We start from the raw sequence: 24,142 nt of genomic DNA, 5'->3' as shown, positions 1-24,142 counted from the left end.
AGGCCAAGGATGGAGTCGAAGGACAGAGTTGAGGGCGGGGACAGGGTCCGGGAGGAGGCGGTGAGCGCTGGGTGATGAGGGGATCGCGCCTGGCACGTCCCGCCGGCGCCCCGAGGGTCTGCCGGGTAATTAGGCCTCGGTCCAGATGGCCCCCCAGTCCCGCAATCAAAATGTTAATTGGCCCCGCGCCTCCGGCTGTGCCTTGGCCCGGCCCCCCCTGGGAGGGAGCCAGGACCCGCGCGGCGCGGCCGAGGGGGATCCCGCCCCCGCCCCCGCCCCCACCGCGAGCCTAGCCGGCTGCCGCTCGGAGATAAGGGGGCGGCCGCGCCCCGCCCCCACCCCTCGGGAGCGCCTGCCACGCAAGATGAATGTCCCGCCGCTGCCGGGGCCGGGGCGGCTGGCACAAAGCGGGTCCGTGGTCTCCGCCGCACGCCCCGCGCGGGCGGGCCGGGTCACACCCACCCGGGCTCCGCGCGGGGCCGGGCGGCCGGGGGCGGGGCGCTGAGCTCAGCAAGTGCAGCGCGCCCCCGCAGGCCTTCTTCCCCGGGGCCCGCCCGCCGCGCGCTCCCAGCCGCTGTCCGCGGGTCCGCCCCGCGCAAGGTCATTTTGCGCCGCAACGAGCGCGCTCCAGTATCGCACGCGCTCCCGGCACACTCGCGCCCGGACGCTCCCCAGGGCCGCCCCCGCGACCTTGGTCCCCAGCGGCAGCGGGGCGCGTGGGAGCGCGCTCGGAGCCCGTAGACCCGGACCACCGGGCGGGGCGGGTGAGGGGACAATGGCGGCGCCAGGCCCTAATTGGGGACAGAGGCACCCGCGCGCGGCCATTGTGCGGCCCGGAGCCCCGGAGCCCCCGCGCCCGGCGCCCCGCCATTGGCCGCTGAGCCTGACGTCATGGGGGCTGCAAACGCTGGGCGGGCGGCCGAGGAAAGGGTTATCCGCCTGGTTGCGGGGCTGCCGTGGGGAGCTGCAGCCGCGCGGAAGGGCGGAAAACCCCCAAAGCAGCAGAATTTCTGGAGCAGGGTCGTGACAGCCCCTCTCCAGCTCCACACCCGGCTCGCAGCGACGCCGCTGCGCCGCACACCCGCCCAGGGGGAGAGAGGCGGGGGCGGGTAGGCCCCTTCAGCGTGCACGGGGTCAGCCGGGGTGACCGAGCGGCGGGAGCCACTGCGGCACAGGGCGCGCGCTGCGCTTTCGCTGCCTCAGCACTTGCTCCTTCGGCTCCCGCCTCCCCCGCCCGCCCCCGCAGATCCCGCGCCCCAGGCCCCGAGCAAGGCAGGCGGGACTGGCGTCCTCCCTGCGTTCCTCCCCAGAAGACCCCGAGTCCGGGGCGCTTGGGTCCCAGGCCTGGCTCCATTTCTCCCCACACGCCCGACAATGCTGCTGGCTGCCGGGCCGCGGTTCCCCGAGCCGCGCGGGGGAATTCCCCACTCGCGCAGGCTAAGGCATCCCCGGGACCCCTCCCAGGAGACCCAGGCCGGGGCTCGGCCCAGCGCAGCCATTTCCGCCGGCCTCACCCCCACCTCCCTCCCCCTCCCCCAGCTCCTGGGCTTTAAAAGCCAGAGGCTGGGCCGGGCCGCAGGCAGAGGCGGCTGCGGGCTCTGGAGGCCGGGCCCAGGAGCAGTCCAAGCGCCGAGCCCCGCCCCCGGAGCCCCTGCCCCTCCCTCCCTCCCTCCCTCGGCCCGCCCTCCCTGCGCACCCCTCCCCCCAGGACCCCCGCCCCCCGCCCGCCGCCGCCGCCGCCGCCACCGCCGCCGTCGCCACTGCCGCTCGCTCCGGCTGCAGAACAATAAAGCAAGCCTCCCAGAGACCCCCGCCGAGGACCCCTACCCGGCGGCCAAACCCCCGCGGACCGCCCCTCTCCGCCCGCGCCGGTTGAGCGCGCCCGGGCGCTGGCCGCGGTGCTGCCCAGGCCGGCGCTGGCCGCGGTGCTGAAGCTGCCGGCGCTGCCGCTGCCACCGCGTTCTCCGGGCCCGGCGCCGCCGCCCCCGGGGGCATGGGGGGCCGCTGACTGAGGCTCCGCCGCGGCGGCGGGGGGTGGGAGGGGAAGGGGGCCACCGAGCCGGGCCAGCCCTGCACCCACTCGCAGCCTCCAGGCCCGGGACGGAGCCGCTCCCCCCCTCTCCGCCCCCCCAGCCTCCTCCCCCGCCTGTCCAGGGGCGGCACTGCGGGCTGGGAAGCCGGGACCAGAGGAGGGAAGGAAGGAAGAGGAGAGGAGAGAAGGAAGGAGGGATTGAAGGAAGGAAGGAAAGAAGGATTGAAGGAAGGAGGAAGAAGAGGGATCCGGAGGGGCAACGGAGGAGACGCAGGGCAGCAAGGAGAGAGGACACCACTCGCGCGGCAGCATCCAAAGGCCAGAGTGGGGACCCGCGCTGCCTCCGCCGCTCCTCGGATGGTGACGGGGCCCTGCCGCCGCAGCCCCCCCAAGCCCCGGCTCCGCAGGCCCACAGCGCCGGAGCCCCGCAGGAATCATGCCCAGGTCCTTCCTGGTCAAGAAGGTCAAACTTGACGCGTTCTCTTCGGCCGACCTGGAGAGCGCCTACGGACGCACCCGCAGCGACCTCGGCGCGCCACTGCACGATAAAGGTGAGCGCTGGTCTGAGACCAGGGCGCGGGGCCTGGGGCTTTGCTGGAAGCGGTGGAGGGCCAGAGTGTGGGGGCGGAGGGCAGGGCCCGGGGAAACAGACTGAAGGGAACCAGAAACGGCAAGAGTCTGTGGCTGGAGCCTGGATAGTAGAGGGGAGGAAGGGGAACACAGAGGCCAAGGCTGGGCAGGGAGAGTGTCGACGTTGGACAGAGGATGGGGAAGAGGATCAGGAACTGAGGTACCCGAACGCACAGATGGACCCACACCCTGACCCATGCTGGGACAGACACAGCCGCATGGACGCTGCCATGACGGGACCCAGCCATGCCGGCACACACAGACCTACACTCAAGAGACCAGGGCCGCCTCGCCACCCTCTCCTCTTCCTTGACTGCACCAGGACACCTGCTAGGGTTAGCTGGGGAATGCAGGGAGCTCTAGGGAGTAGGCAGGGGGTCCAACAGGGCCGCCCACCTGTCAGAGCAGAGGGCCAGCAGAGGCAGCAGCAGTCTCTTCCCTGAAGCCTGGGTCGGGGAGAGGAAGCAGGGAGGCTGTGAGCAAGGGACGCCCAAGGTGTGGGAGGCAGGGGGAGGCTCTTTGTGTAAGGGTGCCCAAGTTCAAGGACAACTGTCAGCATGCAGGAGAGGGGGACGGGAGTGCCAGCAGCATGGGGTGGCAGAGCAAGTGTGACCTGCAGGAGTGTGAGCCTGTGTGGGTCCATGTGACTGTGTGTGGCCATGTGACCGTGTGCGCTTGTGTGTGACCCTGTGTGTGTGTGTGCTTGCCTGTGTGCCACTACATGGGACCATGTGACTCTGAGGCCGCTGTGCACCATGTGACTTGAGAGTGTGTCCGGGGTGACTGCATGTGTGACCCTGCGTGAGTGAGGAGGTGGTGAGTTTGGCACATCAGTGTGCAGCCCACCCTGTGAGGGCACACAAGGGCTGATCATGCTGGGAGACTGGGTGTAGCCCTGAAGGGGCCAGAGCGTCGCGAGGGGCGTGCATTTGTGACTTTGAGGTTATGAGATCCATCTTGTGCCTGGGGAGCAACTGCAGCTACCGGTATAAGTGATGCTGCCCTCCTGCAGCTCGTCCCTGTGAAAGTGGACGCCCTGGCCCTCTCTGCACCGTTCAGGGGCTTGGGAAGGCCCTGAAAGGGGTTAGGGTGTGAGCAGGAGAGGGCAATGTTGAACAGGGTAGGACCCAAGGGTGCAGGATGGTGAGAGGGAGTTCGGGGGAGAAGCAGAGTGCATGGAGGAGCAGGGAGGGCAGGGTCAAGTCCAGTGGGTGGCAGGAGAGCTGAGGGAGGTGCTGGTGAGGCCGGAGGGAACTGGGGGAGGGAGACGTCTTCAGGGCTTGTTGGAGGAACCAGAAGGCCAGAGGGGGTCAACATCAAAATGGAGCGCACGTTCTGCAGGCCAGGGGGAGAGCCGGCCAGGACCCCGGAGAGGTGGGACAGACGGGGTCCCTGGGCCGGCAGTCCTGGCTTTGTGCGCCGCGGGTCTGCAGTGTGTTGCATAATCAGGGAAAACTGCTGAAGTGGGGAGAACCCGAGGGGGAGGGGAGGGTGGGTGGGGGAGGAGGGAGAGGGAAGCGCCGCCCCTCCCCCCTGACCTTGAGGCTCCGCGGAAGGGGGGCAGCCGCGCCCGAAGACGCGCCTCTCTCCTCCTCTCTGCGAGGGTGGGGCGGCGGGGGCGGAGCCTGGCCCGGCCCTGTCTCATCCTCTCCTCCCCTCTCTTCCCCTCCCTGCTGTCTCCATCCTCCCTGCCCCGCGGTTCCTCGGCCTCCTCTCCTTTGTCCTCCTCCCTGTTCGCCTCTCTCCCGGACCCGGGTCTCCCGGTCCGCGTCTGCTGTCTCCCGCCCCCCCACCCCCCGTGTGTGTCCTGCCGCCGCCCCATTCCCTTCCCGCTGTCCGTCCGCCTCGGCCCGCAGGGTACCTCAGCGACTACGTGGGGTCCTCGTCCGTCTACGATGGCGACGCCGAGGCTGCGCTGCTCAAAGGGCCGTCGCCGGAGCCCATGTACGCAGCAGCTGTGCGTGGAGAGCTGGGTCCGGCGGCTGCAGGGTCTGCGCCGCCGCCCACCCCGCGCCCGGAGCTGGCCACCGCTGCGGGCGGCTACATCAACGGTGACGCGGCCGTCAGCGAGGGCTACGCGGCGGACGCCTTCTTCATCACCGACGGGCGCTCGCGGCGTAAGGCTTCCAATGCCGGCGCTGCCGCCGCTCCCTCCACAGCCTCGGCGGCGGCCCCCGACGGCGACGCCGGAGGCGGGGGCGGGGCGGGCGGGCGCAGCTTGGGATCCGGGCCGGGGGGCCGGGGCGGCACGCGCGCGGGGGCAGGCACCGAGGCGCGCGCGGGGCCAGGGGCCGCAGGTGCTGGCGGCCGGCACGCGTGCGGCGAGTGCGGCAAAACATACGCCACGTCGTCGAACCTGAGCCGCCACAAGCAGACGCACCGCAGCCTGGACAGCCAGCTGGCGCGGCGCTGCCCGACGTGCGGCAAGGTGTACGTGTCCATGCCGGCCATGGCCATGCACCTGCTCACGCACGACCTGCGCCACAAGTGCGGCGTGTGCGGCAAAGCCTTCTCGCGGCCCTGGCTGCTGCAGGGCCACATGCGCTCGCACACCGGCGAGAAACCCTTCGGCTGCGCGCACTGCGGCAAGGCCTTCGCCGACCGCTCCAATCTGCGCGCGCACATGCAGACGCATTCGGCCTTCAAGCACTTCCAGTGCAAGCGCTGCAAGAAGAGCTTCGCGCTCAAGTCCTATCTCAACAAGCACTACGAGTCGGCCTGCTTCAAGGGCGGCGCCGGAGGCCCCGCGGCTCCTGCGCCGCCACGGCTCAGCCCTGTGCAGGCCTAGGGCGGCGGGGCCTCCCCCAGCCAGGTCGGCTCTCAGCAATACGACCCCCCAGGGAAGTCTTCGCTGGCGTCCGGGTGGAGGGGCCGGAGGGCGGGCCCCTCCTCACAGCAATAGGGGGAGGGGGGCCCGGTCCCACCCCGCCCCGCCCGCCAGGGGCCTTGCCGGCCCCTTCAAGCAATAGGGTCCCGAGGGGAGACCCACCCCGAGCCCCCTCCCCTCCCCTCCAGGGTGCCCCCGGCTTTCTCCCAGCAATAGGGTCGACGAGACCTAGAACCGAACCTCATCTCCGAGTTGGGTCTCTGAAGACGGGGGTGAGGTGAGGTAGGGAGCGCCCTCCTTCTCCCGCCTCTGCGCCCCTGGATCGCGTCGCAGGGACTCAGGTCTTCCCCACCCCTTCCCAAGCCTTCTAGCGCAGGGCCTGCGGCCCAGACGTCCAGGGAGCCGGCCCCTCCCCGGCAGCAGGCCGGGGCGGAGCAGGAGCGGGCGGGCCTGCAGGGACGCCCCCGCCTAGCAGTCTTCGCGGAACTCCCGGCAGTGTTAGACGCGTTGTGGGTCGGGGAGAGGGGCGGACGGCGGCACCCCCTCCCTCGGGTTGCTTCTGGGGCCTCAGTCGGAGCCGCCCTCCTACCCTCGCCTCGCATCCTCTGCCAAATCCGAATTCTTCCAGCCCAGCTTCCCGGGCTCTGTCCTCCATATCGAATAATAATGACACATATCGAATCGCATGGACTTATCCGACCTCCTCAGACCCCGCTTCCGCCCTGCCCCGGGCCCCCACCCCCCCCGTACCCCAGGCATTCGTGTTGGAGGACGGATTCCCGGGGCCGGCAGGCAGGCCTGGGCGCTGCCCTCTACACACCTCTGTCTTCGCTTTGCGGGTAAAGCCCCCTGGGGGGGTTGCGGACGCGTCGGGTTTCTTTCTTTCTGTATTTGTACGTTTTATTTATGAACGGATTGCACTCGGGTCAGGGAGGGGGCGCTGAACCCCCATCTTGCCCGCCGACGCCGGGGGCATGGGATGTCCGGGATTACTTTCCACGCCCCGAGGCCCTCCCCTAGCTGGGAGCCTCTAGGGAGCCTCAGGCCCCGCCTCTCCGAGGCAGGCCCCTCCCCTGAGGCCCAGGCCCCGCCCCCACTCGGTTGCCAACTTTCGCCCGTCTATGCCAAAGCCTCGGCGGCGACCCCGCCCCAAGGGCCCGCCCCATTGGCCGCCGCCTTTGTGACGTCACTGCATGCAGCCCCACCCCTACTCCCGATCCTACCCGGGGCTGCCCGCTCCCCCTCCCTCTTAGGTAGTCCGAAGCCGACTATAGAGCAATAATGCGCACTGCATGCGAAGCTGCCGCCGCCTCTAGAGTTACTGAGAATCAGGTATCCCCTCGCCCTACCCACCCCATAGGCCCCTAGATCAGGGACGCTGCGCGGAGCCGGCCGCGCAGACTTTCTCCCCACCCCTCCCCGACCCCCACGGCAGAGCCCGGCGGCTGTAATGGTTCCATGGGCGGGGGTGGGGTGGTTGCACCCAAGACCCCTCCTTCAGGCATTAATCACTCACTGACCGTTCATTGAGCACCTACTATGTGCCAGGCCAATTGCTGAGTCCGCCAGGAGCGCAGCCACCTGCTGGGAGGTGTGTTTGCAGGACAGGGGTCCAACCGGCTTGGGTGGGCCAGGGAAGAACGGCAGATGCAGAGAGACCACCAGGTCCCTAGGCTCAGATGCCCCCTACACTCCTCCCCACCTCAACCAGTCCCTGCTGGGCACAACTGGGCTCTACCTTTGAGTTAGGCCTTTTGACTCCAGCTGAGGGGGACAGATCCAGGGCTCCTGGGCCCCCACACAGGTGGCCACTTCTCTGATCCTCTGGCCAACACACATCTGCCATGTCCAGCCAGGGGCAGAGCCATGGCTGGAGAAGAAGGTGCCAGCTGTAGCCTATGGTGTGGCCAGCCTCACCCCCAGCAGCAAGCGTGGCTGCCCCCACAGGGATGACCCACCGCTCTGCACAGCAGTGCCCACATCCAAACACCCTACACAACCAGGCGTGGTGCCTGCACAGCTCCCAAGCTGGGGCCTGCCCACCTGTGCCGCATGCACACGCACACACAGGCGCCCCCACCTCACCCCACCCCATACTCTTGTCTACCTACCTAAGGAGAAAGCTGGAGGGCTGTGGGCCCGTCAGGGTCTCCTGCTTCCCCCTACACCCCGCCGCCGTGGAAAGCCATGGGCCCCCTCCCGCCCCCATAACTAAGCAGCACAATAACCGACTTAGCGAATTCAGGTAGAAGGAACGTTTAGGTAGCACCTATTTTGTACTGATTCTACAAGTAGGGCCCGAGGTGCGGGGGCCCTCGGGTGGGGGCTGCGGCCGCCGGCCCGCCCGCCCCCACCCCCGCCTGTGCCCCGCCGCCTTGTACATATTCCCACCCGGAATAGGCCGGGATTTTTACTCGGGCCGTGCCCCTCTTCCGCCCCCATTTGGGGCCAGGCCGGCCGGACAGACGGACGGACGGACAGACCTCCTTCCTAAGCACAATAGCACCAGCTCCCCGGAGCACCGCACCTCCACAAGGAGAATAAATGCCACTCTTGATAGAATTTGGAGTGTCGGGCTGATGTGTCCTGGGCTGGGCCCACGCTGTTGGGTGGCTGGGAGGGCCTTCCCAGTCTGGCAGTACCTCAGAGGCTGGTGCTGCAAGGGTCAGCCTGAGGCCTTTCACAAGACGGCCCTCTTCTTCCACTGGGGAGGGCAGGCTTGGCAGGCCCAACCACAGGAGCATCAGGTCTGAAGGCAAAGTAGTTGGCATTTCCCCTGGGGTAGGTGGATCTGCTCTGCACCAGGAACAGAAGCGCTAAGGGGCTCCAGTCTAAAGTCAGGCCAAGCCCACGGTTGGACCAGAGTGGGCAGGGTAGGTATAGTAGGAGCTGCCGTTCCCCAGCCTGGGTGCCTTCGCTCTTCTCTCCCTGAAGGAGCTTTATGCTGTGATGGAAGGCCTGACAGCCACCTCAAGCCCTCTGAGATGCTGTTGCAGGAAATGGGGACAGTGGAGAGTTTGAGGTCTGGCCCTTTTCCTGTGGCCTGCTGCCCACATTCTGACCCCCAGGCTTCCCAGATATGCTCCCCCAGTGTCTGCGGATGCCTCCGTGGATAGCTGGGTTGGACCGGTTCCAGGGAGGAGGTGCCCAGGGGGCAGAGAGGCTTCTGCAACCATCGCCCAAGGGCTCTAGACAGAATGAGTAGTGGAGGAGATAAGGGACAGGGACCCTTTGCCCAGCAATGTCCCCTGGTAACCAGGTAGGCAGGCATGAGCCGAGAGGCCCAAAGTCTTCGGGCACATACATTCAAACCAGGTCAGTCCTAGATCCAGGGCCAGCAAAGCTGCCCACACCCTGGCAGGGACAGGGGACAGACCTGCCCAGACTCCACTAGGGTGGAGAGCAGGGGAACCAGGTCTGCAGCACGTCATGGCCTGTGTGCCTGGCACTTGGAGGGGCTGTGGTGCAGGTGGGTGCTCTCTTTGGGAGAGCACTACCAGCAATGACAATGGCAGACAGCAATGGCCAGGAGGAAGGCTCCTAGCCTCACTCCTTCCAAAGGACTCCAACAGCGACTGGCTGTTTCTCCTTCTCCAGGATTCTGATGCGTAGAGTGGCTGGAAGGATGGAGGTGGCCTCCCTGAGGCCTGGGATGAGCTCGACCCCCCAGTTCCTCCCAGCCACAGACACAAGTTTCCCTCTGAATGAGCAGCATGGGCCACAGACCACCACTGGCTGTGAACTCTCCTGGGACCCTTGCTTCTCACAGGCCTCCTTGGCCCACCCATGGCCCCTAGGCCCTGGGGTCAGCCTGAGGCCCCAACCCACTTCCAGCCCTTTATTCCACTAGCCCTGGAAGGCAACTCGCTTCGGGCTTGGGCCCCCTCATTTGTTGCTGCCCCCAGCAGGGTGATCTGCATCATGCTTTCCTCGATGACCCAGCCATACACACCCTTGTCCCCAACCAACCTCACCTACCCTGACCATTCCCCTCACCCTAGATCCCAGGGTATAGGGCCTGTCTGGGCAGGGCTTCACCCACCTCTGGAGCTGCTGCCCCGCCACGCCCCCACCCCCGGTGGCAAAGCCCTTCCTTAATGGCCCGCCCAGAGCCAGTGCTTTCCCCATTGGCTCCAAGCCTGGCTCTGCTCACCAGGCCCGACCCATCCTCCCTGGTGGCCCAGTCCACCCTCCCATTGTCTTTCTCCTGTGGCCACTTGCCGGCTTTGAGTTAGGACGCGACCACAGGTTGAGTCGTTGATCTCCTCTGCCTAGCATGAGGTGCTCCGTGGCCAGGTCCAGGCCTCTCTGAGCTTGGTGTCAGTCCATACTTAGACAGGTCTGGGCCTGCCTGGCCACAGAGTGTGTCTGCCAGCGACTGCAATCAACAAATGAATATTCTGAGAGACTGGGTAGGAGATGGGGCTGGTCCTGACCGACCAAGGCTCTTGGGTCCAGTGAGGGCGGCCCCACTCGGCAGGCTACACAAAGGGCATCTGCCAGGTAGCTCCAGCCTGCCTGATACCTGGTTGGCAGCAACCCACAGCGGCCTGTGGTGACAAGAATATGTCACCAGGGGGGCAACCAAGGGGGCAGCCCTGCTGGCCACTGTTGGTGGAGGTGGTGGAAGAGGACGGAGCTGAGAGGCGAGGCTGTGACCAGCCCACAGGAGAGGACCCCCACCTCAGGAGGAGCACCTGTTTGCTTCCAGAGAAGTGCTGCTTGCCCCTGCTCACCCCAGAGGAATGAAGGTGTTTCTAGAGTCAGAGTCCTCAAGTGAACCCTGGCATCCTGAGATCCAGGATGTTCTCACTCCATGCCCTGTGCAATATGCACACCAAGCCAAGGTGGGCCGCAACTGTGGCTGTTACAGTTGATTAGTTGCTTCATTTAACATACAAGATGTCTGGGGCAGTGGCTCATACCTGTAATCCCAGCACCTTCAGAGGCCGAGGTGGGAGGATTGCGTGAGGACAGGAGTTCGAGACCAGCCTGGGCAGAATAGCGAGACCCCCATCTTTAGAAAAAATAACAACAGGCCAGGCGCGGTGGCTTGCGCCTATAATCCCAGCACTTTGGGAGGCCGAGGTGGGCAGATCATGAGGTCAGGAGATCGAGACCAGCCTGGCCAATATGGTGAAAGCCCGTCTCTACTAAAAACAGAAAAATTAGCTGGGCATGGTGGCACGCGCCTGTAGTCCCGGCTACTCGGAAGGCTGAGGCAGGAGAATCGCTTGAACCCAGGAGGTGGAGGTTGCAGTGAGACGAGATCGCGCTACTGCACTCCAGCCTGGCGACAGAGTGACACTGTCTCAAAAAAAGAAAAAAGAAAACAACAAAAAACAACAGGGCGGTTGCACAGGCCGTGCAAATGCACAGAAGCCTCTTGAGTCCCGGCGATCCAGCGGCCCAGACTTCTGACATCCTGGAGAGGCTGGCCCACGTTGGAAACTGGGAGGCCCTGAAAGTTGAGGGATGTGGAGCTCCTTGTGGAGAGAGTAGGTGGGCTGAGAAGACACCACCAAGGGGCCTGCGCCCTCGCCCTCGCCCTCCTCTCGCCGGGCTCTGCAGGCGGGGAGGTGGAGAGCCTGGGAGTCGCGTGCAAGGCAGGCGTCCCGGTGACGCAGGGCCTGGTGCATTTCTCCAGCTTGGTCTTCTGACCTGGCCCTTGTCTGACGTCCCCCTAAGGCGAAGAAAAGCAGGTTCCTGCCGGGGTAACCAGAGGGCTCGCGGAGCACAAGTGCGCCAGGGACGTTACTGTAAGCTGCGCGCGCAGAAACCAACGCGCTGGGTGGCGGGCGACGCGAGCCGCCGCGGACACCGGCCCGGACACCCGGACCGAGGCGCACTAGGCGCTTCCTTTTTTTTTTTTTTTTGAGACGGAGTGTGGCTCTGTCGCCCAGGCTGGAGTGCAGTGGCGCAATCTCAGCTCACTGCAAGCTCCGCCTCCCAGGTTCACGCCATTCTCCTGCCTCAGCCTCCCGAGTAGCTGGGACTACAGGCGCCCGCCACCACGCCCGGCTAATTTTTTGTATTTTTAGTAGAGACGGGGTTTCACCATGTTAGCCAGGATGGTCTCGATCTCCTGACCTCGTGATCCGCCCGCCTCGGCCTCCCAAAGTGCTGGGTTTACAGGCGTGAGCCACCGCGCCCGGCCTAGGCGCTTCCTAAATGATTGCCCGGAGTGACTCGCCGAGACCCCGTGTGTACACAAGTGGGATGAGGGGCGGGCGCACAACGGCCAGGAAGTCGGGGCCCAGCGCACCCCTCAGCGGACCATCCCGCTCCGTGGGGCCGGACAGGACCCCGGGACCACGCGGCGGCGATGCAAGGTCCGTTCCGGCTGCGCGCACTTGCGGCCCGCAGCCCCGGCCCTGGGAGCTACCACGGCTCCCAGGGTGCTCTGCGCCGGTGCGGCCGCGGCGACTACGACTCCCAGGGTGCTCTGCGCCCCGTCAGCCTCTCCAGGCCCCGCCTCAGGTCGGCCGCGGACTACAAATGGACGTGAGAGGCGGCCGTCCATTAGTTAGCGGCTTCGGAGCAACGCGGCCGTTGTGCTTGAGGCCGACGGGCCCGACGCGGGCGGGTTGAACGCGCTGGTGAGGCGGTCACCCGGGCTACGGCGGCCGGCAGGGGGCAGTGGCGGCCGTTGTCTAGGGCCCGGAGGTGGGGCCGCGCGCCTCGGGCGCTACGAACCCGGCGGGCCCACGCTTGGCTGCGGCCGGGTGCGGGCTGAGGCCATGGGCGACCGCGGCAGCTCCCGGCGCCGGAGGACAGGGTCGCGGCCCTCGAGCCACGGCGGCGGCGGGCCTGCGGCGGCGGAAGAGGAGGTGCGGGACGCCGCTGCGGGCCCCGACGTGGGAGCCGCGGGGGAGGCGCCAGCCCCGGCCCCCAACAAGGACGGAGACGCCGGCGTGGGCAGCGGCCACTGGGAGCTGAGGTAGCGGAGCGCCTGACCCCCTAACCTCTGACCCAAGGGCCCTGCGACTTTCCGGGGTTGGCCGAAGCGCGAGCTCCGAGTCCGAGAACATGGGCCCTGGGCTAAGCGGGGATCGGTGTGCCCTATGGGCCCTGTGGGGAAACTGAGGCTTGGGGAGAGTCACCTGACAAGGTCACTGGGTAGGGGCTCTGGAGCTGGCCTTGGCCAGGCAGAGGGGAGCCGGCAGGTGTCCCGCATCCAGATCCTCTTGGGTCTGTGCATCCTCAGGGGCTCCTGAGGAGCTTTTCGAGGGGCGGGCTGGTGGGGGCCCGGCCCTGGACAGTGTCCCCTTATATGGAAGGAGTCAGATAAGATCTGGGCAGTTTGTGGTGATAGGTTCCTTCTTGGTGCTATGAGCGGTGCCTTGCGGGTAGGAAAGGCTCCCAGAGGAGGGCTGGCCTGCCAGGGAGGGGGCCAGAGGAGCCCAGGCCTGTGCGAGGACAGGGGAATCAGCAGCTGCCCCGGACAAGGGGCAGTGTTAGAGGCGTTCTTGTCCTTGCACACCCTCCTGAGAGTGGCTGCGTGGCCCATTCATTTCTCCAGTGGTTAGGCTGGCCTGGAGCCCTGCCGATGTTGCCAGAGCCAGCGTCTGTTGTAGGGACAGAGAGTTGGGTTCTGTGCTGGGACTTCCATCCTCCAGGTGGGGAGTGGGGTATGGGGGTGGTGGACACACCTGCAGGCATGTGCCCTGCTCAGCTGGATGACTGACAGAGAGGGGTGGAGGGAGAGAACCATGGCCGATGGGAAGGACTTGGCCAGCCTGGGCATTGGCTTCCTCCACCAAGCTGGCCTTGAGCAATCCCCTTGCCACCCTCCATCCCCCCTTTATGGCCTTTACCCTGGCCCAGGGGCCCTCAGGGCTTTGTTTTAGAGAGCAGCTGAGGGCCTAGAGGTTATCAAGGCAGAAGTGGGCTGATTTTGGACATGTAGTTGGCAATGATTTGCTCTCTCAGCAAGAACGGAGCTTTCCTTCACGGGGCACCATGGGGAGGGGGTTGGGGGAGGGCAGGCACTGTCGTGGCTCTCAGGGTGCTCAGTTCATCTGGGAGATAAGATAACCTCAGCAAGAGTCAGGCATGGAGCAACGTGGACAAAGGTCGGGCACGGAGGCCTTGAAGGGGCCGTGGGGAGGAGGGTGGCCCTCCTGAGAGGGGTGCTTGCCTGCTGTGGGCCTGGGGTGCTGGTGAGGGAGGCTGGCCTAGGCACCTCCTGCCTGAAAAGGAGGTGTGGCTCCTGGAGTTACCCTCTCTCCAGGAGGCAGGGGGATGGCTACATGACCTGTGGAGGACGTGGGAATTGAGATTTCTTTTTTTTTCTTTTCTTTTTTTTTGAGACTAGTTTTGCTCTTGTTGCCCAGGCTGGAGTAAAATGGCACATTCTTGGCTCACTGCAACCTCTGCCTCCCAGGTTCAAGTGATTCTCCTGCCTCAGCCTCCAGAGTAGCTGGGATTAGAGGCGCCCACCACACCCGGCTAATTTTGTATTTTTAGTAGAGATGGGGTTTCTCCATGTTGGTCAGGCTGGTCTCGAACTCCTGAACTCAGGTGATCCGCCTTGGCCTCCCAAAGTGCTGGGATTACAGGTGTGAGCCACCGTGCCCGGCCGGGAATTGAGATTTTTTTTAGTGTGAGATGAGGGTAGTCCCAGCTTTGGGCCAAGCCGCCACCTGGGGGTAGGCAGGGGAGAGCAGTCACCTTCCTGCTTTGCAAACCAGCAAGGCTTTCCTGTACTTCTGCTGGTGTGGGATGGGTGCAGAGCTCGTGGGAGAGGCCTGGTGAGTCCCTGTCCCTGCCATGGAGGTGGGGTCTCCTTGGGAAGAGGGGCAGTAGATGGAGAGGTGAGGCCTTCATGGGGCTGGAGGCTGAGACCGAAAGTCTATCTGCTCCTGGGTCTCCAGGACTTGCAGGCTATGTGTGCTTGTCCCTCAGACCTAGGGATGCAGCAGGGCTCGGCCACTGGCTGTGGACACTGGGCTCTTCTCCTTGCTGTCTGCGTCAGGCCTTGCTCTGCCTGCCCTCCTGGGACTTGGCCTCTAGCGCACCCCCTTGTCAGCCTCACAGCCTCCCCTCCCTCCAGCTTCCTGCTGCTCTTGGCCCAGCCCAGCCTTTCCTCTCCCGCTTCCTCATTACTCCTTGAGCTCGGGCCTCCTCCCCTCACGGACACTTCCTGCTTACCTAGGGCTGGGCTCTGGGTGTGAGCTCCTTTCTTCCGGCCCCGTGGCAAGGTGAGGCTGTGAGGCAGGCAGGAGAGGGCGCCCCTTTCTGCTCTGCTTGTGGCTCACTCCTGCCAGGCTCTTTGCACATACCCACCAGCCCTCTGCTCACAGGCACCCCAGTCGGGGCCATCCGGTTTCTGGCTTCTCCCAGGGTGTTTTGTCCCTGAGGTGTCCTCTCTGACTCTCCCTTTCTCTCTCCAGCAGGGTCTGCGAGGTGCAGGGAGCCTGCCCCAACCATCTTGAACCCAGGCCCAGCCCAGAGGCCAGAGTGGAGGAGGCGGCAGCGAGCAGAGCTGGACTCTGCCCCCTCCTCATTGTGCTTGGCCCTGGAGCTGCACTGTGTGGGCCCCAAGTGTGGGACTCACTGGGACCTGTGCCTTTGGGCACACTTTGAACCTGGAGACAGGGTGGCGGGTGGGCATGTGCCAAGGTCTCAGTGTTGCCGTGAGACTGAGAGGATCCTGCTGGCTGGGTGGGCCTGGGGGCTGCAGGATGGAGGGCAGGCTGCTCCGAGTCTTCTTGGACTAGGGAGTGGGTGTAGGGACAGCTGGAAGGTGCAGAGGCTTGGGCAGATCCTCCAGTCAGTGAGAGGGTGATAAGGGTGCTCTAGGCACAGGGGCGGATCCCGCCTCCCCATGCCGCTCCATGCAGCCTGCCCTGTAGCCCACATGCCGCTGGCCGCACTGGCTGCTTGGAGCTCTGTGGGCACTGGTGGACCGGGGCTTCCTCCTCATGGGGGCCTGTGAGGGGTAGGGGTAGCGCAGTGGGGGTGCTGCCTCTGGGTGGGGCTGGTCAGGCCTGTGAAGGGCCTGAGGTGAGGCTGTGGCTGGGTTGAGGAAGGCCTTGGAAGCCTGTCAAGGGACCCCTGAGAAAGCTTGTGTAGGATTGTCTGCAGTGAGCTTTGGGAAGCACCACCCTTTCCCGACTCCTGTTTTCATCTTGGAGATGGGCATGGATAAAGCCAGCATGGCGTCCTTGGTGGCTCAAAGGGGGCAGGGGTCATACTGTTGTGAAACAGCTGTGGTTGTTAGGTTGTGGTACAAGAAGGCCAACCCTGAGGCTTGGGATTGTTCTGCTGAAAACAAATGGGCTCGAACTTGGGGAAGAGGGGGCAGTGGAGAGGCCCCCAGACAGACAGCCCAGAGAGGCTGCTGGGCAGTTGGGCCTTGTGCCCCTGCTCCCGTCACGGTGCTGGGGCTCTGGCGGTGTCCACACCAAGCCTCCTGGTTGTGGGCAGGCAGTGAGTGGAGTAGGCTGGGGAGATGAGCCAAGGGCCGTGGTCAGTTGGGAAGACAGCTGCCAACTTGAGGAGGAGGGAGGCTCAGGTGGAGACCACAGCCTCACTGCATGGCCCAGGATAGACCTGGTGGGCGGATGCAGGGCGTTCAGGCTGGAGCTGGGAGAGGCAGGGGCTGGGTGGAGCTGCCTGCCCCTGTGTTCCAGTCTAGATGGGCAGAGGGAAAGGTGTGAGCATCCTCCCTGCCTGGGGGTCTTGGGGGCTAGTGTAGACTTGTCCAGGAACTGTGTAGGTGTAGATGGGGCAGGTGTTGCACCAACCTTGGTCTTGGGGGGCAAAGGTTGGGCTTGTTGGCATTGCCTCTCGGCCTCCCTGGCCCTTTGCCTCCTGGGCAGGGCCGTCTGACTGCCGACCCCAATCCTAGCCAGCTTGCCTTGGGTGCCCTGAGGGTGTCTGCGTCATGGGGCTCCTGCCATCGCTCTCAGGCCCACTTTCCCTGCCTAGGGGCTCTGAGGGGCAGCTGTGCGTGTGCGGGAGGGAAAGGGAGGCTCTGGCCTCTCCTCTTACAAAGTTGAGGACTTGCTCAATGCTGTGTGTGGTGTCCTGGTGGCACGGCAGATGGGGGGTGAGGCGGGCCTGCAGCTAGTGTATATGAGCCAGCACTGCTTCCTAGGACGTGTGGGGCCTGGCCAAGCTCTTGCTGTCCTTGTCCTAGCTATATGGCAGTCCCTCTATTGGGCTGGGTGCCCTCTTCCACCTGTGCAGTATGCTGAGGACCAGGCAGGGTCTGCCTGTGCCCCTCCAGCGCTGGTTGGGAGATCATGGGTGGGCGCCTGCCTCTGTTGGAAGCCTCTCGGCCAGCAGGCACCTAGCCCCTGGTGGGTTCCTTTCAGCCCCCTCAGCCTGGGCACACATCACAAACAAGTGGAGGCTACACCGGCACACGAGGGCTGGATCCCTGCCTCTGGGAAAGTGCATGTCAGGCTGGTGTGTGGCTGGCGCTTGGCCTGCCTTTGCCAGTTTGAGCCTGCACGTCCAAGTGTGGGGACCCCTTAGCTCCCGGGTGCTGGGATGGGCCAACTGAATAGGGTGGACTCAACCCTCACCACTTGGTCCCCGCAGTGCTGGGCAGTGCCCCCTGGTCCATCCCCAGGTTGGACCCTGCTTGTGGCCCCAGTGCTAGTCCACAGCCAGAGTACATGGCAGTGGCCAGAGGCCTCTGGAGAGTGAGGCCTGGAGTGTCCAAGCTCCATGTAGGTCCAGTCTGGGCAGGGCCAGCTGGGCTTGCTTCTGACCCTGACGTGCTCGTCCCGCTGCCTGGAGGTGCAGGCTCTGGGGGTCTGGAGAGCTTTGCCTACTGTAGGTCTTGAGGCCACAGTGTGGCTCTGCCTGGCTTCTCCTCCTGGTTGTAAATAAGGAGTGGGGCCTGAGGGCAGACGAGGACACTGGGGTGGGGCCTGGATCCTGCGGGGGCGGCGCTGCCCTGCTGGTGCCCGCTCAGGGGGTGCTTGTGTTGTGCTCTGTCAGGTGCCATCGCCTGCAGGATTCTTTGTTCAGCTCTGACAGTGGCTTCAGCAACTACCGTGGCATCCTGAACTGGTGTGTGGTGATGCTGGTGAGTGGGACATGGTGTCGGGAGCAGGAATAGGTCCAGGTGGGGCTCTGTCCCAGGCTGGCCTTTGCCTGAGAACAGGCTCTGTCACCCAGGGTGTCTGGGCTGGAGCCCCTGTGGGCTGGGGTGTGTGGAGCAGGCTGCACCTCCATGTGGCTGCCAGCACTGGACTGTTGGGGAGGGGAGTGGCAGTGGCTGCCCCTGCTGTGGTCACTTGGGCGCCCATGCACCACATACTTGCTGCTTCCCATTGGATCCCAGGAGAGCCCTGCAGATGTGGTGTGGGCGTGGGGAGGCCGAACAGTGCCTGGCTGGAGCCTGTGTATTGTGGGCTGGGCCTGAGGGGTGCAGGGCCTCCATGGAGGGCAGGGTGGAGGGGATCTTGCCCTGGGCTGGTGGGAGAGTGGACTGCATGCTCTGTGGACACAAGGCCTCTCTGGCAGGGGATGTGAGAAGAGCTTCCTGTGCTACGCCACATGGCCTGTGTGGGTATGGAGCCCTGCAGGCCTGGCCACCACTCTGCAGTCCTCCTGGCCCCTTCCCTCAGCTGTGGGTCCTAGGAGCCCCCCAGGAAGGTGATTAGATGGAGCCCTGTGCCACGTCCAAGGCCTGCTGCCTCTGGGCCTGGTTCCCACTGGCACTTTGTGGGGTGGGGCTGCCAGCCCCACCCCAGAAGTAGTTGGAGTCTAGGGCTCAAAGGGGCACCTGTAGGGCAGGTCGGGGACAAGGGCTATCTAGGCCCAGCCTCCCCAACTCAGGGCTGATGTGGCTCAAGGCCTTTGACCTTCACCCAGGCGTGTCTGTCTCTGGCCTTGGGTGCTGCTCCTGTGGCTACCCACGTGGAAGGGGCTCCACGCACATCCACATCCCCCACCGCCCATGGTCCTAGAAGGTTCCCTGGGGGTGGCCAGCTGTGGAGGCCCACGAGTCCTGGTGGCTGAGAAGCTGGCCAGGCAGGAGGACAGTAGGCCCAGCGCCAGCCCAGCACTCAGGAGACGCAGCCCATTCCTGGCCCAGGTTGGGCCTTGTCCAGCCCAGGCAGCACTGTGTGTTCTCCCCAGCCCCTTGGGCCTGCCTGGCCCTTTGGCCCAGCCCTGAAGTCTTTTCCCTGCTTTGGCTCCCCCATGCCCCCACCCCGGGCATGTGTCCCGCTCTGAGCTGCTTGTTGCATTCCTTCTGTGGCCTGGGCCTGGAGGTGGGTACCGTCCATTGGCAGCTTTGGCTTCTGCCTGCTGTCAGCCCTCAGGAGAGGCCAGTGACAGTGTGGGCCACATGTGTCCGTGCAGAAGGCCTGTGTGTCAGCCCTGCGGCCGGGGGAGGCGGGGCAGTAGCCCTTGTGTCTCTGAAGCAGTCTTCTCTCTCATGAAGCCTTCCCTGACCACCCAGGCAAGACACCCTCAGTGTTCCCTTGCCAGCGACCCTTTTCCCCAGCACCAGTTCACTACCACATGAGGCCCGAGCTCCGGGTGGTCAGCCAGGTCTGCGGCATTGGGGCCCAGCTCATGGAGGTGTTGGTAGTGCTTGTAAGATGGAGGAGAAGGTTCCTGTCCTTGCAGAGGGAGGCCAAGCACCCAACTCCAGGCTAGTCCCAAGAGCCTTATTCCATGGGGGCTCAGTCCTGGGAAGTTGCTTTGGAGCCAAGTGTCCAAGGCTTGGAGGGCTGCAGGAAGCAGAAGAGGCAGGCGGGGCACAAGCCCTGGGAAGCACTCCAGGCCCAGCCCCCCTTGCGACACAGCTGGACACTGTTCCTGCAGAGAAAGAGTAGACAACTCCCCCTCTTCAGCCTGGGCCACCAGTAGGGACTGGTTCCTTGGGGCTCAGCCGTGGGCAGGCCTCCCTGGGCAGGCCTGTATTCTGGGGCTGTCTCTGTGGTGTGGTTGGCTGTGGGAGCCTTGGGTCCCTCACTGGCTCGGCTCAGCAGGAGGGATGTGAGCAGATCAGCAGCTGGTCTTTCTGCTCCTGAAGACCCAGGCGTCTGGCAGGGTTGGTTGGTCTGGCCGGTTGGTTCCCTCCATGTGGGACCCTCTGGTGTGATGGGGACAGGGAGGGACTTCCCCTTACCCAGCACTGGTGTTGGCTGAGGTGGGTGCTGAGTCTCGGAGCTTGACATGGAGACCAGACAGGGCTGGGTCTGCAAGCCTGAGGCTGCCGCCCTGAGCTGGGGCTGGGACGTGCCCAGAGGTGTTGGGAGGATCTGGGGTGAGTACCCTGTGGCCAGGACTAAAGGGGCTGCACCCTCCTGTCCATCCCTCGCAGATCTTGAGCAATGCCCGGTTATTTCTGGAGAACCTCATCAAGTGAGTGCCTTTGCCAGGTCCCACCCCTGCCCCACCCATGGCCTGTCCAGGCCCCGCCCCACAGCCCCACCTGCCACCCACTCAGACCCCCATCCCTCCACCCCCAGGTACGGCATCCTGGTGGACCCCATCCAGGTGGTTTCTCTGTTCCTGAAGGATCCCTATAGCTGGCCCGCCCCATGCCTGGTTATTGGTGAGCTGGGCTCTGAGGAGGGCCTCGGGTGGGGATCAGGCTGACGTGGCCCTAAACCTGCCTCTTGGTGCTTCTGTCCACAGCAGCCAATGTCTTTGCTGTGGCTGCGTTCCAGGTTGAGAAGCGCCTGGCGGTGGTAAGCAGTGTCCCTCACCTCCGTGTGTGCTCACCCTGCTGTATGCGCTCCTGGGAGGAGCTGCTCCCCAGGCCTGGCAGCCTTCCCCCAGGCAATGGGAGCCCTGGTTGAGTGCTCTGCTCCCCACTCCAGGGTGCCCTGACGGAGCAGGCGGGACTGCTGTTGCACGTGGCCAACCTGGCCACCATTCTGTGTTTCCCAGCGGCTGTGGTCTTACTGGTTGAGTCTATCACTCCAGGTGCGCCCCCATCCCACCCTGCCCATCTGTCTCGGGCCAGCCATGGGCATGGCCTCCGCCTGTGGCGCTGTGGAGGCCTGAGTCCACCTCTCCTGCAGTGGGCTCCCTGCTGGCGCTGATGGCGCACACCATCCTCTTCCTCAAGCTCTTCTCCTACCGCGACGTCAACTCGTGGTGCCGCAGGGCCAGGGCCAAGGCTGGTGAGGGGCTGCCAGGGGCTGGGGCTGCCCGCTGGGGGGCTGGGCAGCAGCAGGGCCCCACCAGCCCCCTCCCACTCTGCTGTGCTCGTAGCCTCTGCAGGGAAGAAGGCCAGCAGTGCTGCTGCCCCGCACACCGTGAGCTACCCGGACAATCTGACCTACCGCGGTGAGGACCTCTGTGGGCCTGAGGTGCGGGGGACAGGCTGGGCCTGTTCTGGCACCAACCCCTCATTCCCATTCCAGATCTCTACTACTTCCTCTTCGCCCCCACCTTGTGCTACGAGCTCAACTTTCCCCGCTCTCCCCGCATCCGGAAGCGCTTTCTGCTGCGACGGATCCTTGAGATGGTGAGGTTGGGGGCTGGGGGCAGCCACTGGAGGCTAGGGGGCCTTCGGGCTAGCCAGGGCCTCAGCTGGCTGCTCTCTGTTTCCCCCCCAGCTGTTCTTCACCCAGCTCCAGGTGGGGCTGATCCAGCAGGTAAGTGGGGTAGGGCAGGGTTGGGTGCAGCTGGGCATGGCTGGGAGCTGACATGGTGCCCTCCTTTGCAGTGGATGGTCCCCACCATCCAGAACTCCATGAAGCCCTTCAAGGTGAGTGGCTCAGGTGCTCTTGCAGCTGGGGTGGCTGGGGAGTGACCAGGAGCATGGCTAGCTGAAGGGCTTGTTTCTGCAGGACATGGACTACTCACGCATCATCGAGCGCCTCCTGAAGCTGGCGGTGAGTGCGGACAGGTGGCGCATGCGCAGGACAGGAGGGGACGGTGGCATGTGGGGGAAGGTTCTAGAACTTGGTGCCCACCCCCACCTCCCTGCCAGGTCCCCAATCACCTCATCTGGCTCATCTTCTTCTACTGGCTCTTCCACTCCTGCCTGAATGCCGTGGCTGAGCTCATGCAGTTTGGAGACCGGGAGTTCTACCGGGACTGGTGGTGAGTGTCCCTGGGGTGTCCCTGGGGGCTGGGATGGGCCATGGTGTGCTCTGATCCCCCTGTGGTCTCTTGGCCCCTAGGAACTCCGAGTCTGTCACCTACTTCTGGCAGAACTGGAACATCCCTGTGCACAAGTGGTGCATCAGGTAGGTGGTGTGTGTGTGTGTGTGATGTGGAACATGGCTGTGAACCTGAACCGCTTTCCATGCCCCCTCCTCTGCAGACACTTCTACAAGCCCATGCTTCGACGGGGCAGCAGCAAGTGGATGGCCAGGACAGGGGTGTTCCTGGCCTCGGCCTTCTTCCACGAGGTCAGTGCTCTGGGGGGACATCTTGCCTCATCCCTGGGCAGGGGTATGCCCAAGCAGGGACGGCTGACGCCCCACTCCCTGACATCCTCTCTCCCTCCCATCTCAGTACCTGGTGAGCGTCCCTCTGCGAATGTTCCGCCTCTGGGCGTTCACGGGCATGATGGCTCAGGTGAGCGACCCCCATGTGGCCTCCTCACTCGCCCAGTTACCCCGTGCCTGAACCCCTCGGCTGACCCTCCCCATGCCTGGGGACCCTGAAGCCCCCAGCCCTGTGGTCACCATGGCCGACTGACTTGGCCCCTCACTCCCCAGATCCCACTGGCCTGGTTCGTGGGCCGCTTTTTCCAGGGCAACTATGGCAACGCAGCTGTGTGGCTGTCGCTCATCATCGGACAGCCAATTGCCGTCCTCATGTACGTCCACGACTACTACGTGCTCAACTATGAGGCCCCAGCGGCAGAGGCCTGAGCTGCACCTGAGGGCCTGGCTTCTCACTGCCACCTCACAGCCGCTGCCAGAGCCCACCTCTCCTCCTAGGCCTCGAGTGCTGGGGATGGGCCTGGCTGCAAGCATCCTCCTCTTGTCCCAGGGAGGCCTCTCTGCCCCTATGGGGCTCTGTCCTGCACCCCTCAGGGATGGCGACAGCAGGCCAGATACAGTCTGATGCCAGCTGGGAGTCTTGCTGACCCTGCCCTGGGTCCGAGGGTGTCAATAAAGTGCTGTCCAGTGACCTCTTCAGCCTGCCAGGGGCCTGGGGCCTGGTGGGGGGTATGGCCACACCCACAAGGGCGAGTGCCAGAGCTGTGTGGACAGCTGTTCCAGGGGCCAGGAGGCCTGGGGGTCCCAGGACCTGCCGGGGAGCAGCAGCTCCACTGCAGCAGGGCGGGCATGGCCGGTAGGGGGAGTGCAAGGCCAGGCAGACGCCCCCATTCCCCACACTCCCCTACCTAGAAAAGCTCAGCTCAGGCGTCCTCTCCTGGTGCTACTCCTGCTGGGTGTGGGGGAATCAGCACTCTGGCCCTCAGTGCAGGATGGTCAACTTGCACCCACCGTGCTCAGCTTCAGCTTGGGAAGAGGTCGCCTTGGGTTTGCGGGAAGTGGGCTCCAGCCAGGATGGCCCAGGGATGGGCAGTCCACAGGGCCTTTCTGGTGTGGGTCTGGTGAGCCGAGGGGCTACGGTACACAATGGCTGTGTCCGTGGCTATTCGCCTTGGGGCAGGGCTCGGTTTGGCAGCCTCTTTCCTTCACTTGGAACCTGGGCAGCCAGGTGGGCTGGTGGCTCTCAGCTGCCCTCCACGAGGTTGGGGCACCCCTGATCCCCAGGCCTGCCTTGCCCTCTGCTCTTCTGGCACCAGGCTGGGTAGTGCAGACAGCGCAGCCCTGCAGCCTTCAGGACACCTTGTTCCCAGGCCCTGCAATCCACCAAGCTGGATAGATGGGGCCACCCTTGGTGGTAGCGGGTCAGGGGTAACCCCAGGGCCCTGCTGCTGCCTTACCTTGCTGGGGTGACTGCTTGATTAAAGACCCCAAGACTGGACCAGGCCCTGGTGTCCCCAGACCTGCAGCTATGGCCCAACAAGGCAGGTGTTTGAGGAGGCCCTGCACAGGGTCCCAGGACTGCACCAGGGGCCTCATCAGCAACCTGCTGAACTGGTGGTGTGAGGGGAGGGTGGGCTCCCTTGGTGGTATCCTCTCTCTACCTCAGTGGGGGCTGGTGGGCCCTGAGATGGAGGCATCTCCTTGGGCCCTGCTGAAGATGGCAGTAGTGGGTGAGCTCCTGGTGGGGGGATGGGTGTGGGGCCGACTCCTCCATCCCACATGGGCTCCTGTGCCTCTCCCTATCATCAGTTGGCCAATGGAGCTTGAGAACAAGCTGTTGCTGCCAGATAAAGCAGCAAAACCTGCTCCACTGCCCACCGCAGGCCCCCTTCCCTTCCTCCACCAGGCTGAGTGGAGAACCCTAAAGCTACGGGACAGGCTCCCGTTCCCCGTGCCTACATAGGGTGCTGGCTCTGGCAGAAAGACAGTGTGCCTGCCCCGCATCACCTGTCCCTGAGTGCGAACACCTTGGGAAGGGGGTTCCTGGTGGTCCTGTGACAACCAGAGACCCCCAGGGCCAAGGTGCCCACCCCTGGTCCCTCAAGAACTGCAAGCAAATGCTGGTCCTGGGGAGTTGGGCAGGCACGGGGCTAGCTGCAAGCATCTGTCTTCCCCCAGGAGGCCACTGCAGCCCAGCCCTTCTGTGCCCTGGGCCCCTCCTCATTGCACCACCACCCACTGCACCACCCTGGGACAGAGGAAACACAT

The 24,142-nt window shown here is 64.8% G+C and overlaps 3 protein-coding genes across 5 annotated transcripts; all 3 read left to right on the top strand.

Moving 5' to 3' along the window:
* The first annotated feature begins 1,566 nt into the window (after positions 1–1,566).
* On the top strand, positions 1,567–8,051 carry SCRT1 (scratch family transcriptional repressor 1). 2 transcript variants are annotated; one of them, XM_031014155.3, is made up of 2 exons: positions 1,567–2,583; positions 4,519–8,051. In XM_031014155.3, exons 1-2 carry the CDS (start codon positions 2,469–2,471, stop codon positions 5,448–5,450), a joined length of 1,047 nt encoding a protein of 348 aa, XP_030870015.1. In that variant the 5' UTR covers positions 1,567–2,468; the 3' UTR covers positions 5,451–8,051. The 2 variants fall into 2 exon arrangements, with proteins under 2 accessions (XP_030870015.1, XP_030870016.1); XM_031014156.3 differs by lacking the exon at positions 1,567–2,583 and adding an exon at positions 2,970–3,478.
* Positions 8,052–11,982: 3,931 nt separating this feature from the next.
* Positions 11,983–22,565, top strand: DGAT1 (diacylglycerol O-acyltransferase 1). Of its 2 annotated transcripts, XM_019032174.4 has the most exons (17): positions 11,986–12,429; positions 17,448–17,535; positions 19,789–19,829; positions 19,937–20,022; positions 20,106–20,158; positions 20,291–20,396; positions 20,495–20,596; positions 20,688–20,762; positions 20,840–20,943; positions 21,035–21,073; positions 21,145–21,186; positions 21,269–21,313; positions 21,412–21,524; positions 21,605–21,670; positions 21,748–21,835; positions 21,942–22,004; positions 22,148–22,565. In XM_019032174.4, exons 1-17 carry the CDS (start codon positions 12,230–12,232, stop codon positions 22,301–22,303), a joined length of 1,467 nt encoding a protein of 488 aa, XP_018887719.1. In that variant the 5' UTR covers positions 11,986–12,229; the 3' UTR covers positions 22,304–22,565. The 2 variants fall into 2 exon arrangements, with proteins under 2 accessions (XP_018887721.1, XP_018887719.1); XM_019032176.4 differs by lacking the exon at positions 20,495–20,596 and having other exon boundaries at positions 11,983–12,429.
* Positions 22,566–23,306: 741 nt separating this feature from the next.
* On the top strand, positions 23,307–24,068 carry LOC101142542 (uncharacterized; the record flags this gene model as incomplete). The annotated part of the gene is given in 2 exon segments (XM_055348242.2): positions 23,307–23,888; positions 23,891–24,068. Coding segments are annotated over 2 exon segments (624 nt in total), but the record flags the coding sequence as incomplete, so codon positions are not given.
* Between the last annotated feature and the right edge of the window lie 74 nt (positions 24,069–24,142).

The sequence above is a fragment of the Gorilla gorilla genome, chromosome 7, assembly GCF_029281585.2.
Source record: "Gorilla gorilla gorilla isolate KB3781 chromosome 7, NHGRI_mGorGor1-v2.1_pri, whole genome shotgun sequence".
Taxonomy (NCBI): Eukaryota; Metazoa; Chordata; class Mammalia; order Primates; family Hominidae; genus Gorilla; species Gorilla gorilla.
Note: the sequence above shows the minus strand (reverse complement) of the source record. Positions and strands in the feature narration are given on the sequence as shown.

Excerpts from the sequence above, each read along its gene's own strand:
- SCRT1 (XM_031014155.3), top strand. The coding sequence starts at position 2,469 with ATGCCCAGGTCCTTCCTGGTCAAGAAGGTCAAACTTGACGCGTTCTCT. Across the intron at positions 2,584-4,518 it reads CGCGCCACTGCACGATAAAG|GGTACCTCAGCGACTACGTG; the intron begins GTGAGCGCTGGT and ends CTCGGCCCGCAG.
- DGAT1 (XM_019032174.4), top strand. The coding sequence starts at position 12,230 with ATGGGCGACCGCGGCAGCTCCCGGCGCCGGAGGACAGGGTCGCGGCCC. Across the intron at positions 20,397-20,494 it reads GGTTGAGTCTATCACTCCAG|TGGGCTCCCTGCTGGCGCTG; the intron begins GTGCGCCCCCAT and ends CCTCTCCTGCAG. Across the intron at positions 20,597-20,687 it reads CAGGGCCAGGGCCAAGGCTG|CCTCTGCAGGGAAGAAGGCC; the intron begins GTGAGGGGCTGC and ends CTGTGCTCGTAG.